We start from the raw sequence: 18,431 nt of genomic DNA, 5'->3' as shown, positions 1-18,431 counted from the left end.
AGCCCTTGGTTCACATAACTGAACATGGTGGTCCTCACATGTAACCCCAACACTAGGAGGTGAAGATGAGGGTCAGAAGTCTAGGGTCATCCCTGCCTAAATATCAAGTCCAAGCCAGGCTGGCCTACATAAGACCCTGCTTCAAAAATCAAATGGTAGTCTAGGTTGTAGCTTAGTGGTAGAGAGCTTGCCTAGCACGCTGGACCTGGATTCTAGTCTCAGTACTGCCACCACTATTAAACCAAACTCCAGAAATTGTTAAAAAGAAAAGAGAAGGGCAAAGAAAAAAGAAGAAAGAAAAGAAAAAGTTCTGGAGACAGGCTCTGCAGTTAAAAGCACCTGCAGTTCTTTCAGAAGATCAGAGTTTGGTTCCCAGAACCCACATCAGGTGGTTCACCAGCACCTGTTAACCCCTCCCCTCTAAATAAATCTTAAAAAACAAAATCAAAATTGTTCGTGGAGGGAGGTAGATGGCTAATGGATGGTTAAGGTCATAGTTGAGGGAGTAGTTGAGCATTAAGAGCGGAGTGTCAGGGCTCCATATGAAGCTCAAGTGCTATAGAGTGCTATAGAGTGCACCCAGCATGCACGAGCCTCTGCGTTTAATTCCTAGTACTCCCTCCCCTACCTAGAACAGGGGGTGGAGGGAAGGAAGAGGAGAGTATTAGTGTACCTTGATTAAGGGAGGGTATTCTGGAGTATAAACTAATTATGCTATTATTTATGTTTTGGGCAATTTTTGTTTCAGTGTCTTTAAAATTTTCTTAAAAATAAATGAACTTGATTATTCATACTAGCTTATGTTCAGTATCTGTTCCCTAAGTGTCTTCTTGTGGAATAGTGATTCTTGAAACTTGGCTGATGGTGGAAATAAGTTCTTGGGTTCCTTTAGATTTACCAAGTCAGACTGTTTAGTAGAAGGTGCTGGAATCTATGCTTTTAAAACAGTCCTCAAGTGATTCTAAAACCTCTCGTGTTTATAGACATACAAAAGGTCTTTTATCGAAAAGGAAAGAGCTCCATAATTTAAATGGAAAGCCTAGTAAGATGAAAGGTAGGTACTTCTGAAAGAATAAATAAAAGGCCTTGTCTTAGGGTTATTATTGTTATGCTGAAACACCATGACCAAAAGTAAGGTGTAGGGGAGAAGTGTTGATTTATTAGGCCACATCACTGTTCATCATTGAAGGACAGGAACTCAAACAGGGCAGCAACCTGGAGGCAGGAGCTGATGCAGAGGCCATGGAGGACTGCTGTTTACTGGCTTGCTCTCCATAGCTTACTCGGTGTGCCTTCTTATAGAGCCCAGGGGTGGTACTATGCTCAATAGGCTGGGCCCTCCCATAGTAATCACTAAGAAAGTGCCCTGTAAGCTTATCTGCAGCCTGATTTTATAGAGACATTTTCTTAGTCTCTCAAATGACTGTAGCCTGTGTCAAGTTGACATAAAAGCAGCCAGCACAGGCCTCCTACTTAAAAATAGAAGAGACTATTCACTGGATACTCACTCCATAGAGTTAGAAGGCAAGTAGTCAAGGACTTGGGGATTTGGAAGCATTTTAACTAACTTGAGTTTTCCATTTGTTTTTAAAGCAATTTTCCTGGGAAAGTAGTGTGGTTCCCAAGCTGCAGAATTCTGGGCAGTACTCTTTAATTTGCAGAGCCACAAAAACAATTTAGTTTCTGTGATCTGAATGTTTATGACCTCGCTAGATTTATTATCTTGGCTAACTTCCAGGAATCTACTCTTGTGGCTGGAGCTGAAGAATTAATCTATAGGTTGCCTGTGTCTTTCTGGATTTTGTTTGAGACAGCCTGGCTATGAGGCCTAGGCTGGCCTTGATCTCATGCTATAGCCTAGAGCTGACCTTGTACTCATGAATTCTGCATGCTTGGCTGCTTGAGTCTTTTTGAATAACCTCCTAAGTTTCCCAGAAGCTCTTTAAACCAGCAACCATATCTGCTTTATGGTGTCTGACACCCAGGAGGTGTGCAGGAGATCTGATTTTGAAGTCAGGTTCTAGTTGGCTTCTTCTAATTGTTATCATGTGTAATCCTACTTACCAGGCTATATTTGTTTTGTAATCATAAGCCCTTGTCAAGCTTCAGAAGAGAGAGACAAAGAAACAACAATGTATTTAAGATAATGGCAGCCACCAGGTATAGTGGCAGATACCTATAATCCCACTTACTTGGTTGACTATGGAGGAGGAGTCAGTGTTAAAGGCCATTGCTTTTTGTTGTTGTTGTTGTTGCTTTTTAAATAATGGCATCTCACTCCTTTACAGCATTTAGTAGATCCCCATTCTAATCAAATACTGGTCCAGTTGCTTAGTTTCTTCTGACCGTTAAGTCCCTGGTGGGCTCTGTGAAATAGAAGTTGAAGGAGAGTCTACACAAGAGAATGAAATTGTGCTAGAGAATACTCACACCAGAGAGATATTTAGCCACGTGGACCAGGCACTCAGTGACAGTCCTCCTGAGGTTTACAAAGCTGAGAATGGCAAGTCAGCTTTTGACTGAGCCTGAGCCTGAGCCAGAGCCAATATTTAGTATTCTGCCTCAGTTTGGGTCTTAATTAGTTATATTTAAAATCTCTGATTATAGTAAATCTTTGGTTTATATAAAAGTCCTGGGGAGGGGACCTCAAGTAAGAATAGAAAGAATCTAATCAGAGTTGTAGTTTAGATATATCATTGTTTCTCATGCGGTGCTTTGAATCTATAGCAACCAAGTAGGATGCTGTTAGAAATCATCTGGAAAGGAATGAGGGCTCAGGAAGGACCATATAATGGGGGATAAAGAAGAGTAAGGAGAAGTGAGATCATTTAATAGGCACAGTTACCAGAGCGTAGTTACCAAAAGGATTGGGGGCAGTGCTTAATATGACCTTGGGGTTTCTTTTATTTGTTTTTCACTTTTTATTTTTTGTTTCCTGAGACAGGGTTTAACTAGGTAGCAGCCCTAGCTGTCCTGGAATTCATTCTGTAGACCACGCTGGCCGCATACTCACAGTTTTCAGAGATATATATCATATATAAATTAGTATCAATTTGTTTAGTTGTGTCTTTTAATTTTTCAATTGAGGGCTTTGTAACTTTTGTCTTTGGGAAATTAAGATAAAGTCTTGAAATTTGAACTCTTTCACAATACATGCTTATGTTTTGATATCTATCCCCAGAATTTAAAAAATGCATTTATTTCGAAGTAAGGGCAGTAAGCTTTTCTGCCTAAGAGTGGCTGAGGTTATGGGCCTGATTATATTGTTTGTACCTGATTTGTTGCATGGAGAAAAGATTGATGACTGCCTTTGCATTTCAGGTAATTCAGAGATCTGTGGGGCCAGCCAGCCTGAGCCTGCTCACCTTCAGAGTCTATGCAGCACCCAAAAAGGACTCGCCTCACAAAAGTTACATGAAGATTGATGAGGTAACTGCTGATACTAAATGGCACATTATAAACATCTGACTTACTTAGGGAGAGTTTTTATAAATTATATATCAAGATGATGAAAGACTTGTAGTTTTACTTTTTGAGATACTGGATAGTAATGTATTCCCTTAGCACACTTAGAAAATATTTAAAAAGAAGATCTATACATTTTCTTTGTTTTCTCTATGGGAAATTGTTAGACTGATTTTTCTACAGATGATAGTAGAACATAGCTAAGGACATAATTAAGGAATAGCTCATAGATTTCATTTTTAGTGGAGAGCTTACTATATCCCAGTGGATTGTAAGCATAAGTCACTTTTCCTAGTCAGTACTTACTTTCTATTAATTTTTTTTGTCCAATATGTTCTGATCATGATTTTCCTTCCCCCGACTCCTCCCAGATCCTTTCTACCTCCTCAGTTCCACACTTGTGTCTGTCTACCTCTCTTTCTCTCTAGAAAACAAATAGGCAAAGAAAAACTCAAACCATAAGAAAAAGAAAAAACATGAGAAACATTCACACACACACTCTATAAAAAACAAAATCTGAAAACATAATATACAAACAGAAGACTCGTAAGACAAAAAATGCAAAACAAAGCAATATGAGACAGAAAGTCTACAAGAATATCATTGAGTACTTTTTGTATTGACAACCTACTGCTGCTGGGCATGAGGCCTCCTCTTAAGTGTGTTTAATACACCCAATGAGACTTCATTGGTGAGCACTAGTTTTTCCTTTGCAAGAGGTTGTCATTTGGAGATAGCATCTTGGTTAGGGATGGGAGCCTGTGTCTTCTTCCTTTTTTGACCACTGAGGCCCTGTCTAGCTTAAACCCATGCAGGCCCTGTGTATGCTGAATTAGTTGTGCTTCAGTCCTGTTGTGTCTGGAGGACACTATTTTCTTGGAGTTCTCCATTCCCTCTGGTTCTTCCAGCTCTCTTCCTCTGGTGAAGACATCCCGTTTAGGGTTGGGTGTTCCAAAAGCTCTCACTCTCTGTACATTGTCCAGTTGTGGATCTTTGTGTAACTCATTTTTTAGAGTGGCCTGTGTGATTCTGAACTGCTTATCCAAAATACTCACATTTTTTTTTTCTTTCAAAGAATTTAAAGGCTTAGATTTTTTCTGGTTCTTGGCAAGATGAGAGATGCTTAACTACATATTTAGTACATACTAGATCAAAGAAATAAATATCTTCTCTTCATTGTTTATATTCTTTATTGTCTATATTTCCCAGTAATTATTTGGAATTTTTATTTCATTCGATGTCTGTTACCTTGGAATAAGGGGATGTGCTGATGTCTCTAGTAGTCAGGCAAGGTAACTTGAATAGTGTTTATATAAAGCTAGTTAGCCTCCCTTTCCTCTCTTCTTAGACCTTAAAACAGTAGTACTGTTAAGGGGGAAGAGGTGGCTAGTAGTGGCTACTGAGAAGGCTCTTTTCTAGGTGGGCAATGTATTTGCTCACCTGCTTTGATCAGTAGCAGCATGATATTTGCCATGTAAATAGTTATTCTTCAGTTCTCTCAGGTTTTTTCTTAAAAAAGTTGTTTACAACAACAACAAAAAGGACCCAAACAAAGCCTATGGGCTGTTAAAATGGCTCAGTGGATAAAGGCACTTGCTGCCAAGCCTGATGACTTAGTTTGATCCCTAGGACCCATATGGTGGGAGAAAACTGACTCTTGTAAGTTGTCCTCTGACTGCCACACATGTGCCATGACACATACCCTCCCTACAAATATAACCCCCCACCAAACTCCTCTTTTCACTCATTAGAATAGTAGAATTTTTTTCCTCTTTAAGTTTAAGGTAAGATATTACTTCTGTAAAGTGAGAGGGCTTGCCTTGCATGCTTGAGGGCCTAGGTTTAATATCCCATACTACCAAGACAAAACAGTAGAGTAGAGAGGGAGAAGACAGAGCATCTTGGAGTCCTGTCCTCTTGTCCTTGTCTTTACTGAGGAAGTTAGGTACAAAGATCATCTGAAGTAAAGTTAGAGGTTGCATGCAACCCTTAGGGTAACTGTAATTTATAGATTATTATAGAGGGATTAACCTATAAAACTGATCATGTGTTACATGATCTCATGGTATATGCTTTTCTTTTTGTTTTAATATGTTTAGCTTTCACTCTACTCAGTTCCTGAGGGTCATTCTAAATATGTGGAGGAGCCAAGGACTCAACTTGAAGAAAACATCTCACAACTCCGACATCGTTGTGAGCCATATACAAGTCTGTGTCAGGTACATCTACTTAAGAGTTAATAATGAGCACTTGGGAGGCAGAGGCAGGCTGATTTCTGAGTTCGAGGCAAGCCTGATCTACAGAGTGAGTTCCAGGACAGCCAGGGCTACACAGAGAAACCCTGTCTTGAAAAATCAAAAAAAAAAAAAAAGAGTTAATAATGAAAAGTCTATATTGGCAGTATGTTTTTTTATTGTTTGTTTCTTTCCCTCTTCCCTCCCTCCCTTTTTCCCTTCTTCCCTCCTTTCCTCCTTCCCTCCTTTCCTCCTTTCCTTCTTAGAAGTTCACTCTGTAGGGTTGGCATGGAATTCACTACATAGCTCAGACTGTCCTCAGACTGACTGACAATCTTCCTGCCTCACTGACTAGCGTAGGTGCTGAAATTACAGATGTAAGCCATCATGCCCAGCCATGACTTCATGTTTTTAGAAAAAGATGTAATAAGGATCCAAAGATAAGAGTGTCTAACTTGTAAGTGTTCCTTAATGCTACTTGGAGAGCAAGTACAATCAAGTCTGGCATCCTGGTGGCAGCAAGGGGAAGTTCGCTCTCATCAGAAGAGTTGTGACACCTTGGCTAGAGAACAGATGGCTAATAATTACCTTGTTGGTTGGTATTATTTTTTAAAAATTAAAAAAATTTTTTTTATTGGATATTTTATTTCAGATATAATCCCCTTTCCCCATCCCCCACCCTACCCAGGAACCTCCTATCCCATCCCCCCTCCTCCTGCTTCTATGAGGATATGTCTCCACCCACCCTTCCACTCCCACCTCCCCACCCACGATTTCCCCCACACTGGGGTGTCCAACCTTCACTGGACCAAGGACTTCCTCACCCACCTATGCCTGACAATGTCATCCTCCCCCTACATATACAGCTGGGGCCATGGGTCCCTCCCTATGTGCTCCCAGGCTGGTGGTTTAGACCCTGGGAGCTCTGGTTGGTTGGTATTGTTGCTCTCCTCATGGGGCCACAAACCCTTTCGCTCCTTCAGTCTTCTCTCTCACTCCTCCATTGGGAACCCCATGATCAGTTCAATGGTTAGCTGTGAGCATCTGCCTCTGAATATGTCAGGCTCTGGCAGACCTCTAAGGAGACATCTATATCAGGCCTCTGTCAGCATGCACTTCCTGGCATCCACATCAGTGTCTGCCTTTGGTGACTGTACAAGGATGGATACCCAGGTGGAGCAGTCTCTGGATGGCCCCTCTTTCAGTTTCTGTCCCATGCTTTGTTTCCAAATTTGCTCCAATGAGTATTTCGTTACCCTTTCTAAGAAGGGCCAAAGCACCCACACTTTGGTCTTCCTTCTTCATGAGCGTCATGTGGTCTGTGAGTTGAATCTTGGATATTGCAAGCTTTTGGGCTAATATCCAATTATCAGTGAGTGCATAACATGTGTGTTCTTTTGTGATTGGGTTACCTCACTCACGATGATATTTTCTAGTTCCATCCATTTACCTAAGAATTTCTCAAATTCATTGTTTTTAATAGCTGAGTAATATTCCATTGTGTAAATGTACCACATTTTTTGAATCCATTCCTCTGTTGAAGGACATCTGGGTTCTTTCCAGCTTCTGGCTATTATAAACAAGGCTGCTATGAACATAGTGGAGCATGTGTCCTTGTTATATGTTAGAGCATCTTCTGGGTATATGCCCAGGAGTGGTATAGCTGGGTCCTCAGGTAATGCTATGTCCAATTTTCTGAGGAACCACCAGACTGATTTCCAGAGTGGTTGCACCATCTTGCAGTCCCACCAACAATGGAGGACTGTTCCTCTTTCTCCACACCCTCACCAGCATCTGCTGTCACCGAGTTTTTGATCTTGGCCATTCTTACTGGTGTGAGGTGGAATCTCAGGGTTGTTTTGATTTGCATTTCCCTGATGACTGGGGATATTTTACATTTCTTTAGGTGTTTCTCGGCCATTCGAGGTTCCTCAGTTGAGAATTCATTGTTTAGCTCTGTACCCCATTTTTAAATAGGGTTATTTGGTTGTCTGGAGTCTAATTTCTTGAGTTCTTTGTATATATTGGATATTAGCCCTCTATCAGATGTAGGATTGGTAAAGATCTTTTCCCAATCTGTAGGCTGCTGTTTTGTCCTATTGACAGTGTCCTTTGCTTTACAGAAGCTTTGCAATTTTATGAAGTCCCACTTTTTTCGATTGTTGATGTTAGAGCATAAGCCATTAGTGTTCTGTGCAGGAACTTTCCCCCTGTGCCTAGGTATTCGAAGGTCTTCCTCACCTTCTTGTCTATTAGTTTCTATGTATCTGGTTTTATGTGAAGGTCTGGGCTGGCATTTGTGTATGATATCAGTCCAGAAGAAGTCTGGTGTAATTCTTTTAGGTCTGCCTTTATATGTTATTTTACCTTTCCCCCTTACTGCTTTTAGTATTTTTTCTTTGTTTTGTGAATTTGATGTTTTATTATGTGATGGGAGGAATTTCTTTTCTTGTATGCTCATGGACATCTCTTTCTGTAGGTTAGGGAAGTTTTCCTCTATAATTTTATTGAAGATGGCCCTTTAAGTTGGGAATCTTCACTCTCATCTATACGTATTATCCTTAGGTTTGGTCTTCTCATTGTGTCCTGGATTTCCTGAATGTTTTAGGTTAGGAACTTTTTGTATTTTGCATTTTCTTTGATAATTGTGTCAATATTTTCTATGGTATCTTCTGCACCTGAGATTCTCTCTTATATTTCTTGTATTCTGTTGGTGATACTTGCATCTACGACTCCTGATCCTAGATGGTTTTGTTTAATTCCTTCACCTATTTGGTTGTGTTTTCTTGCAGTTCTTTAAGGGATTTTTGTGTTTCCTCTTTAAGGGCTTCTACCTATTCACCTGTGTTCTCCTGTATTTATTTAAGGGAGTTATTTATGTCCTTCTTAAAGTCCTCTATCATCATCAAGAGAAGTGATTTTAATTCTGATCCTGCTTTTCTGGTGTGATGGGGTGTCCAGGACTTGCTATAGTGGGAGAACTGTGTTCCAATGATGCCAAGTAACTTTGGTTTCTGTTGCTTATGTTCTTGCACTTGTCTTTTGCCATCTGGTTAACTCTAGTGCTACCTGTACTCACTGTCTCTGACTGGAGCCTGTCTTTCCAATTATCTTAAGTTTCTGTAAGGCAAAGGACACTGTCAATAGGACAAAACGACAACCAACAAGTTGGGAAAAGATCTTTACCAATCCTACATCTGATAGAGGGCTAATATCCAATATATACAAAGAACTCAAGAAATTAGACTCCAGACAACCAAATAACCCTATTAAAAAATGGGGTATAGAGCTTAACAAAGAATTTTCAGCGGAGGAAACTCGAATGGCCGAGAAACACCTAAAGAAATGTTCAGTATCCTTAGTCGTCAGGGAAATGCAAATCAAAACAACCCTGAGATTCTATCTCACACCAGTCAGATTGGCTAAGATTAAAAACTCAGGTGATAGTAGATGCTGGTGAGGGTGTGGAGAAAGATGAACAGTCCTCCATTGTTGGTGGGACTGCAAGATGGTGCAACCACTTTGGAAATCAGTGTGGCGGTTCCTCAGAAAATTGGACATAGCATTACCTGAGGATCCAGCTATAGCACTCCTAGGCATATACCCAGAAGATGCTCAAACATATAACAAGGACATATGCTCAACTATGTTCATAGCAGCCTTATTTGTAATAGCCAGGAGCTGGAAAGAACCCAGATGTCCTTCAACTGAGGAATGGATTCAAAAAATGTGGTATATTTACACAATGGAGTATTACTCAGCTATTAAAAACAATGAATTCGAGAGTTTCCTAGGTAAATGGATGGAACTAGAAATTATCATCCTGAGTGAAGTAAGCCAATCACAAAAGAACACACATGGTATTCACTCACTGATTATTGGATATTAGCCCAGAACCTTGAAATGCCGAAGATGCAACTCACAGGCCACATGAAGCTCATGAAGAAGGAAGACCAAGTGGGGGTGATTCGGTCCTTCTTAGAAGGAGCAACAAAATACTCAAGGGAGCAAATATGGAGACAAAGTGAGGGACAGAAACTGAAGGAGGGGGTGTCTGAAGACCATTCCACCTGAGTATCCATCCCATGTGCAGTCACCAAAGGTAGATGCTGATGTGGAAGTCAGGAAGTGCATGCTGATAAGAGCCTGATATGGATGTCTCCTCAGAGGTCTTCAAGAGTCTGACATATTCAGAGGCAGATGCTCACAACTAGCCATTGAACTGATAATGGGGTTCCCAATGGAGGAGTTAGAGTGAAGGCCATTAGAGCTGAAAGGGTTTGTGGCCCCATGAGGAGAACAACAATACCAACCAACCACAGCTCCCAGGGTCTAAACCACCAGCCTGGGAGCACTTAGGGAGGGATCCAGGGCTTCAGCTGAATAAGTAAGAGTGGAGGGCCCTGCTGGGCATAGGTGGAAGAAGAGATCCTTGACTTAGTGAATGCTGAACGCCCCAGGGGGTGGGAATTTTGAGGGTGGGGAGGTGGGAGTGTGGGGGAAGGCAGGGGTTACATCCGCAGAGAAGAAGGAGGAGGGGTGAGGGGATAGGAGGTTCCTGGGTGGGTGGGGGATGGGGTAAGGGGACAACATATGGAATGTAATTAAAACATCCAATAAAAAAAAAGAAAGAAAAAAAAGAACTCCTCAGAGTCCAGATGTCTATGTGATCCTGTGATCCTGAGTTCCTGGGTGGAAGAACTGCTGGGACTCAGGCCGCCTCTGGGATCCTGAAATCCTGCTGCTCTGAGTGCAGTGGTTCCTCTAGGATGGCTCAGGATATGGTGTCTTCCCGGAGCAGACCAGCTAGCTGTCTGCCCCAGCCAAAAGGATCAAGGGGGGGTGGAAGGGGAGTGGTATTCCGGAGGGATGGGGTTTGGGTGGCTGATGGGTCCTGATCTCCCCAGGCTCGCAGTTGTAGCTCTGGAGTATAGGGTAGTGGGAGGGGGTTCTTACCTACTGCTGTGAGTGCAGTGACTCCTCTAGGATGGCTCAGGATATGGTGTCTTCACTGGAGCAGACCTGTTGGTTGGTATTATAAAGCTGTTGTGTATATCAGGGAAAACTTAGGCCACCAATTGAAGGAAATGAATAAAAACATAAATGTGTATATCAAAACTGTGCTGTTATTGCTGGGGCAATAACTCAGTTGTTCTGTGAGGAACTGAGTTTAGTCCTTAGCACCCATAAAAGGTAGGCATCGTGGTGGCTTACTTGCAGGGTTGGGGTAACAGAGATTGGTAGATGTTTGGAGCTCACTGGCCTAGCTTAGCCTAATCAGCAAGATCCAGGTCCTAGTGAGAGATTCCATCTTAATAAACAAGATGGCTCCTAAGAAATGACATGCAAGGGTGAACATTTGCTCCCAAACTTGCACTCATATACAGGCAACACAAACCTGTACATACACATACCTGTACATTTTTATCATGTACATAGCTACAGAAAAAATGGGATTTTTTTTCTCCCTTTTGAAATTCTACAAATCACTACAGTCTGAACATCCCTAATCTGAGATTATTTTGGATTTGGACTTTTCCCACTAGGGATATCCAAGCTATAAATCAAAAAAGCTCAAAAAGCAAAAAAAAAAAAAAAAGAAAAAAAGAATCAAAACCAACCAACCAACCAAACAAAACCCCCCTGAAACCTAACAAACATCTGCTCCTATACATTTCAGATCATGGATACTCATACAGGTAAGACTACCCAGGTGTGATGGGATATACCTTTAATTCAGCACTCTGGAGGCAGAGACAGGCATATTTCTTCAAGTTCTGAAACTGACCTGGTCTACATAGTTCAAGGACAGCTAGGCTATAGACAGAGAACTTGTCTCAAAAACAGAGCAAGCAAAACCAACCAACCAAAGCCCCCAGGCATGACTATAGAGTATTTGGGTACTATATTAGGAAGGTAGATGTCATAATAGAATTACATGTTTGAGTACTGAACTTCCTACTCCAGTGACCAAACTACTACAGGTACAGATTGACTTCTGTCCTTGTGCATGTTTTAGGTTCCAGGCATTTGTTGTTATGCAACTGAAAGTATTCTGATTTTAAACATCTGAAACCAAAGTTTGCAGTCTATAGATTGCTTTTGTAGGCTTTTGTACATATTCACTGTACTTGCTCATGATTTTGAAAAGGAAGGAAAAATAAAGAAAATAATATGTAGATGTAGATAAGATGATCCAGGTTTATTTTAATTGAGATCTGCAAATTCAATTTTTACCCAAGACTTTTTGTAAAAATTTAAATTTCATCAATTATGCCACTACTTAAATGTACCATATTTTCTTTATCTTTGGCTGAGGGACATCCAGGTTGTTTCCAGTTTCTGGCTATTAGGAATAAAGCTGCTATGAACATAGTTGTGCAAATGTCCTTTGTGGTAGGATGGAATGTTCTTTGAGGATATGCTAGAAGATCAGTTCTCAATTTTCTGAGAAACCACTATGTTGACTTTCAAAATGGTTTTACAAGTTTTCATTCCCACCAACAATGGAGGAGTGTTCCTTTTTCTCTACATCCTCACCAGCATCTGCTATCACCTGAGTTTTTGATCTTAGCCATTTTGACTGGTCTGAGGTGGAATCTCAGGGTCGTTTTGATTTGTATTTCCCTGATGACTAAGGATGTTGATTGAACACTTCTTTAGGTGCTTCTTGGCTATTAGATTCCTCTGTTGGAAATTCTCTGTTTAGGTCTGTAACCCACATTTTTAATTGAATATTTTGGGGTTTTTTTGATGTCTAGTTTCTTGAGTTCTTTATATATTTTGGATCTTAGCCCTCTGTCAGATGTGGAGTTGGTGAAAATCTTTAACTATTCCGTAACAGGCTGCTGATTTGTCCTATTGACAGTGTCCTTTGCCTTACAGAAGCTTTTGAGTTTCATGAAGTTCATTTTAATTAATTGTTGATCCTAGTGCCTGCACTATTAGTGTTCTGTTCAGGAAGTTATTTCTTGTGCCAATGCATTCAAGACTATTCTTCATGTTCTCTTCTGTGAGCTTTAGTGTATCCAGTTTTATGTTGAGGTCTTTGATCCACTTGGATTTGAGTTTTGTGCAGATAAATATAGATCTATTGGTATTCTACATACTTGCATCTAGTTAGATCAGCACCATTTGTTGAGATGCTTTCTTTTTTCCATTGTATAATTTTGGCTTCTTTATCAAAAATGAGGTGTCCATGGGTATGTGGATTTACATGTTGGTCTTCAGTTCGATTGGATCGATCAGTCTGTCTGGTTTTATGCTAATACCATGTGGTTTTTATTACTACAGGTCTGTAGTAGAGCCTGAAATCAGGGATGATGATACTCTAAAATTTCTTTTATTGTAATTATTCTGGGGTTTTTATTTTTCCATATAAAGTTGGGTAGTGTTCTTTTAAAATTTGAAAGAATTGTATTGGAATCTTGATAGAGATTGCATTAAATCTAGATCACTTTTGATAAGATAGCTATTTTCACTATGTTAATTCTACCAATCCAAAGGAAATCTTTCCATCTTCTGATACCTTTTTCAGTTCCTTTCTTCAAAGATTTTAAGTTCTTGTCATACAGGACTTTTACTTGCTTGGTTAGAGTTATACCAAAATATTTGTATTTGTTTGTGGCTATTGTGAAGGATGTTGTAGAATAACTGGGCTTTGCTGTTGCCATATTGCCCTGGCTCTTGTATTCTTTTCCTGGCCTTTAGTCATCTGGGTTTGGGATAATTACAGGTTTAGGTACTGGTTTCTGAGTTTCTTTGTAGGATAGATACTTGGATTTTTTTCCCCTTGAAATCTTTTCTTTCTGGTCTTCTGGCCTGAGTAGCCTGGGGTTCTTATGGCCAAAGAGTTTTCAGGTCTAGTAGGGTGTCTTTGCTGGGGTTTTGGCGGCCTGTGTGACCGTTGAGGTTTGGGATGGCAGCGTTGCTTCTGGGGTTGTGGGAACTGGTGTGACCTCTGGTATTGTGAATACTGGTGTGGCTCCTGGGGTTCCAGGTTCCAGCTTGGATTCTGGGGTTCCTAGTACTGGATTGGCTTCTGGCAGAGCAGAGGTCTTCTGGAGTTGTAGGCCAGGATATGGAGACAAGAGTGTAGTTCTGATACCTTTTGATATTTCTGTATTTCCTCCTTCTTTATTGTAGAGTTCTTGAGGGTTCTTTTAGCTAAGCCATTTTAAACTTTTATTTATTTATTTTATGTGTATGGGTGTTTTGCTTGCATGTATGTCTGTGCACCATGTGGGTGAGAGTGTCAGATTCTCTGGGACTATAGTTATAGATGGTAGTGAGCTACCATGCAGGTCCTTTTAATCAAACTCAGGTTGTCAGCAAGAACAGCCAGAGCGCTTAACTGCTGAGCCATTGCTTCAGCCCCACGTATAATCCATTCCATTGTTTGGAGGTGGAAACTTATATATTCTTATATATGCTTGCCAGAGCTAGGGATGGAGCTCAGTTCCTTACTCATGCCAGGCAGGCACTTTGCCACTGAGGTATAATTCTAGTTCCACAACACCATTGTATTAAGAGAATGTTGATAACTTCATTACTATAGATTTGGGATGTCTCTTTAAAGGTGAGTTATTGACTTTTTGGTTTCAGTAAAGGTGGTCATTGCTGCTTCAAAAGAGCATTTCCCAAATATAGGCTCTAAAATTATGGCAAACCATAAATAGACTTAATTTGGGAGACAGTGTTAATAAGCTCATGGGGGAAAGGGTCATCTGTGATTTGCAGGACTACCAATTTTCTGTCTTTCTTTTTGGATTTATTTTGGTGTGTGTGTGTGTGTGTGTGTGTGTGTGTGTGTGTGTCTGTCTGTCTGTCTGTCTGTCTGTCTGTGATATGTGCACCTGACTTAGGTGCCTGTGAGGAACAGAGGCATTGCATCCTCCTGGAGCTTGAGTTACAGGCACTTATAAGCCACTTGACACAGGTGTTGGGGTTTGAACTCTTGTCCTCTTCAAGGACAATGTGTATTCTTAACCACTCAGCTATTTCTCCAACTCGTCCATTTTCTTATTATTTCCTTCAGCCTTAAAAGTGAAAAGATTAGGTTTTCAAAACCCCATTCTACTTGGAATCTTTGCTTTCTGTGGCAATAGTAAAGCATTCTGATGAACAGGTTACTGTAGTGAAAGGGACCTTAAAAAAGAGGGGAAAAAAGCAATAAACTGAATGTAGATCCCTTTGTTTAAACACTGTTTAATAGCTGGAGGTATAGCTTAATGGTAGTGTTTATGCTTAAGCCCTAGATCTGTCCCTAGCACCAAAAAGTGTTAATAATGACAATTTATTCAGTAAGCCCTACTCATTCTATTTCTTTTTATCTTCATAGGAAGTATACTCCCATAATAAACCCAAGGTGGAACACTTTGTCCAGTGGGGAGTAGGTAAGTTGAGTTTTAATTAGGCATAATCAGTTACTTCATCCTATTGAACTATTGATTGTACTGGCTTTTCAGGAATAGGCTCTGGAGATCAGAGTCTTTGACATTGTATGGACAAATTTAGAGCTATCTGGATGTTTTCTGGAAGATGATCTGTGTTTGAATTAGGTTTCAGAGGAGTGTTATTTCATGAATCTCTTCAACATTATTAGGATTGTTGGGCTAGCAAATACTCGTACCCTGGAAAAACAAAAGTCCAGAGCTGGGGATGTAGTTCCCACTAGCAGAATGGAATGCTTCTTCTTAAGAGTCTTTGTAGTAGCTCTGTGTTCAGGAGGAAAAAGACAAATATCTCAAATAATTCCCAGTAGCAGAATGCTTCCTTAGCATCTGTGAGGTTCAGTGCTAAAAAAACAATTACAATGCACTATAACTTGCTTACTCCTCACCAGATTTTCTGAATCATACTAATTTATTAGCTGCTATTAATAAATGTTGCACAGGTCAAGTATGGTGACACACGCCTTTAATTCTAGCACTCAGGTGGCAGAAGACAATAATGGATTTCTGCTAGTTCAAGGGCACCTTTTCTACATAGTCAGATCTAGGACAGGCAGAACTACATAGAGAGATCTCTATGTAGTATCTAAAACAACACTACTAAAAAACCTTTTTAAAAAAGGTGCATAAAATCCAGATGCAGGAAGGAATTCAGCTGGTATTCCTGGAAAAGCACACAAATTGTAGTGTTCTTATGTTTTTCAGTTTTATTGTCCTTGGTTGTGTCTCACTTATGGGCCACTTATCCAGTGCACTCATAAACTGAGCTTATAGCCTCTGTTTTGTTTAATTTCAGCCAGGAACTATTAAAATAGTAGAGATATTGACAAATACTTCATTTTCTTTAGGACATCTCAGCACATTAAAAGTCTTAATTTTCTGAGGGTTTGCTCTCATGGTAGAATAACTGTCTCCTAGTTAGGGTTTCCATTGCTGTGAAGAGATACCATGACCACAGCAACACTTAAAAAGGAAAACATTTAATTGGGGTTGGCTTACAGGTCCAGAGGTTCAGTCCATTATCATCATGGGGGAAGCATGATGGCATGTAGGCAGACACCCTGGAGAAGGAGATCAGTGTTCTACATCTAGATCCAGAGGCAGCTGGAAGTAAATGTTACACTGGGTATAGCTTTCTATTCTGCGACTTCAAAGCTCACCCCCTAATGACACAGCTCCTCCAACAAAGCCATACCTTCTAATAGTACCATTTCCTATGGGCTCATGGGGCCCATTTTATTCAAATCATCATAACATATAAGTGAGGAGTCCCCTCACTGTTAACCTGCCATTTCCCACTGATTCATGGCAGCAGACATTATTTGAGATATTTGTCTTTTCTCCTCCTGAACACCGAGTTATACAAAGACTCTTTAAAAGTCTTCCATTCTATCAAGACTGTGAGTCTGTTTTCTAGCAGTCACAGCTAAGGCATCTTTCCAGAATTGAGGCTTTGACTTCAAGTGTGATCTTAAAACCTGTCTTCTTTCCCATTTCTATCTGATTTGCTCCCTTTGGCTCAGCTCACCAAACTCCTCTGGGTATCTTCCTGTCAAGTCCTTTGTATGCATGTCTGAAAGTTGCTTCAAATGACCCAGATAAAAGGATAGAGAGTAAAAGCTGGTTAAAATCAAACTAAACAAAAGACCAGATGGAATTAATACTGACATCACACAAACCCTATAGTAATGTTTAAATGATTACCATATTTCCCAGGGAATCCAGGAAAAGGAAAATTGGCATGTATCTGGCATTACAGGGAGATGAAACTAGTGACTCTTGTTTGTTAACATTCAGTTCAGAGTGCATTTGTTAAGTCACCATCCTGTCAGGCATTGATGATCAAGATTGATTAAGACAGTGGTCAAAGCTAGGCCTTGTGATGGGTTCCACTCGGAATACTAAGGCAGGAGGATAATACAATTAGGCCAGCCTGGGCCACGTAGAAATACCCTGTCTTAAAATAGTAGCCCCCGCATTCACTAGAAAAATGATAGTCACAATCACTGAGATACACATGATAAATCATTTAATATTATCTCAAATACAGAGAAAGTTACAAGGTTGAGAGGAAGTAGATAGGTTAGGAAGAGACTGAGGAGCTAGGAGCAGGGAAGCATTCTGAAAGTGAATCTTCAAGGAGCAGTGTTAGCCATGTTAGCAGTGTTAGTTAAAATGTCGAGGTGGGATTCTGGATAACAAACTACATAGTTGTCACAATGTGATCAATATTTAGAGACAGGATTCAGGCTTTTCCAGGAAGAATTATAAACATAGGGAGGGCTAAGGATAAGTTGAGAGAGAATGAAGGCTTTCTAAATCATGACCTAGCTTCAGGTCATTTATTATTTCATCTGATATTAATGAAATCTTGGCAGTATTCTTTTTTAATTATTAATTTTTAAAGTTAGCATACAAAGTAATGGGTTTTACCATGACAACTTCATAGATATGTGTCATTGTACCTGGTAGTGTTCTTAACAAAAATCCGTTGAATAAGTATCTACTGTTATCACCGAGAGATGTATCACATGTAAGTCTAAGCAATCAACTATGAGAAAACATATATTCTGTGTGGGGAGACAGAAAACACATGTCTGAATGATGAAATACAGAGTACCTTAGGGTGAGATAGCAAGGGTGGTACAGAGAGTAACATCTGATGGGACTTTAGAGAAGAAGGCAGTGTCTGTCTGTGCTGGTGAGTTAGAACCAATTTCCCTGAGGAGACAGTGCCTGAATAGGCACCAGTCTGCTGTGAGACTGGCCCCATAGAGAGGAGAGGAAAGGAGATATCATGCAAATCCGAGTCCTAAGACATACTTAGGCATGGCAAATAAGGTCATATGTTGTATTATTTGTTTCCTGAGTAGGCTCACGGTTGTATTTATTTTTAAATTATTAAATTTTATGGCCAGCAAGAGTGGCTATTTATTTCTAGCATCAACTTTGTTCTACTTTGCTTTTTATTGTTGTGAGAAAACACCATGACCAAAGCAACTTGGGGACGAAAGGGTTTTATTCCAGCTTATAGTTTATAACCCATCATGGAGGGAAGTTAGGGTAGGAACTGATGCAGAGGCCATGGAGGAGTGCTCCTTACTGGCTTGCTCCCCATAGCTTGCTCAGCCTGATTTTTCTTTTCTTTTCTTTTCTTTTCTTTTCTTTTCTTTTCTTTCCTTTCCTTTCCTTTCCTTTCCTTTCCTTTCCTTTCCTTTCCTTTCCTTTCCTTTCTTCCTTCCTTCCTTCCCTTTCTTTCTTTCTTTCTTTCTTTCTTTCT

The 18,431-nt window shown here is 40.2% G+C and overlaps 1 protein-coding gene across 3 annotated transcripts in view; it reads left to right on the top strand.

Annotated features, from left to right (window-relative positions):
* The window catches only part of Apoo (apolipoprotein O), a 54,427-nt gene that overhangs the window by 8,412 nt on the left and 27,584 nt on the right, over positions 1-18,431 (top strand). For all 3 annotated transcript variants that reach the window (XM_028779604.1, XM_028779606.1, XM_028779605.1), the window contains exons 2-4: positions 3,322-3,429; positions 5,565-5,684; positions 15,040-15,094. In XM_028779604.1, coding sequence (XP_028635437.1) covers positions 3,322-3,429; positions 5,565-5,684; positions 15,040-15,094 — 283 coding nt within the window. The remainder of the gene's footprint in view (positions 1-3,321; positions 3,430-5,564; positions 5,685-15,039; positions 15,095-18,431) is intronic.

This window comes from Grammomys surdaster, unplaced genomic scaffold, assembly GCF_004785775.1.
Source record: "Grammomys surdaster isolate TR1022 unplaced genomic scaffold, NIH_TR_1.0 357, whole genome shotgun sequence".
NCBI lineage: Eukaryota > Metazoa > Chordata > Mammalia > Rodentia > Muridae > Grammomys > Grammomys surdaster.
The sequence above is the reverse complement of the archived record's forward strand: the minus strand, read 5'-3'. Positions and strand labels throughout refer to the sequence as shown.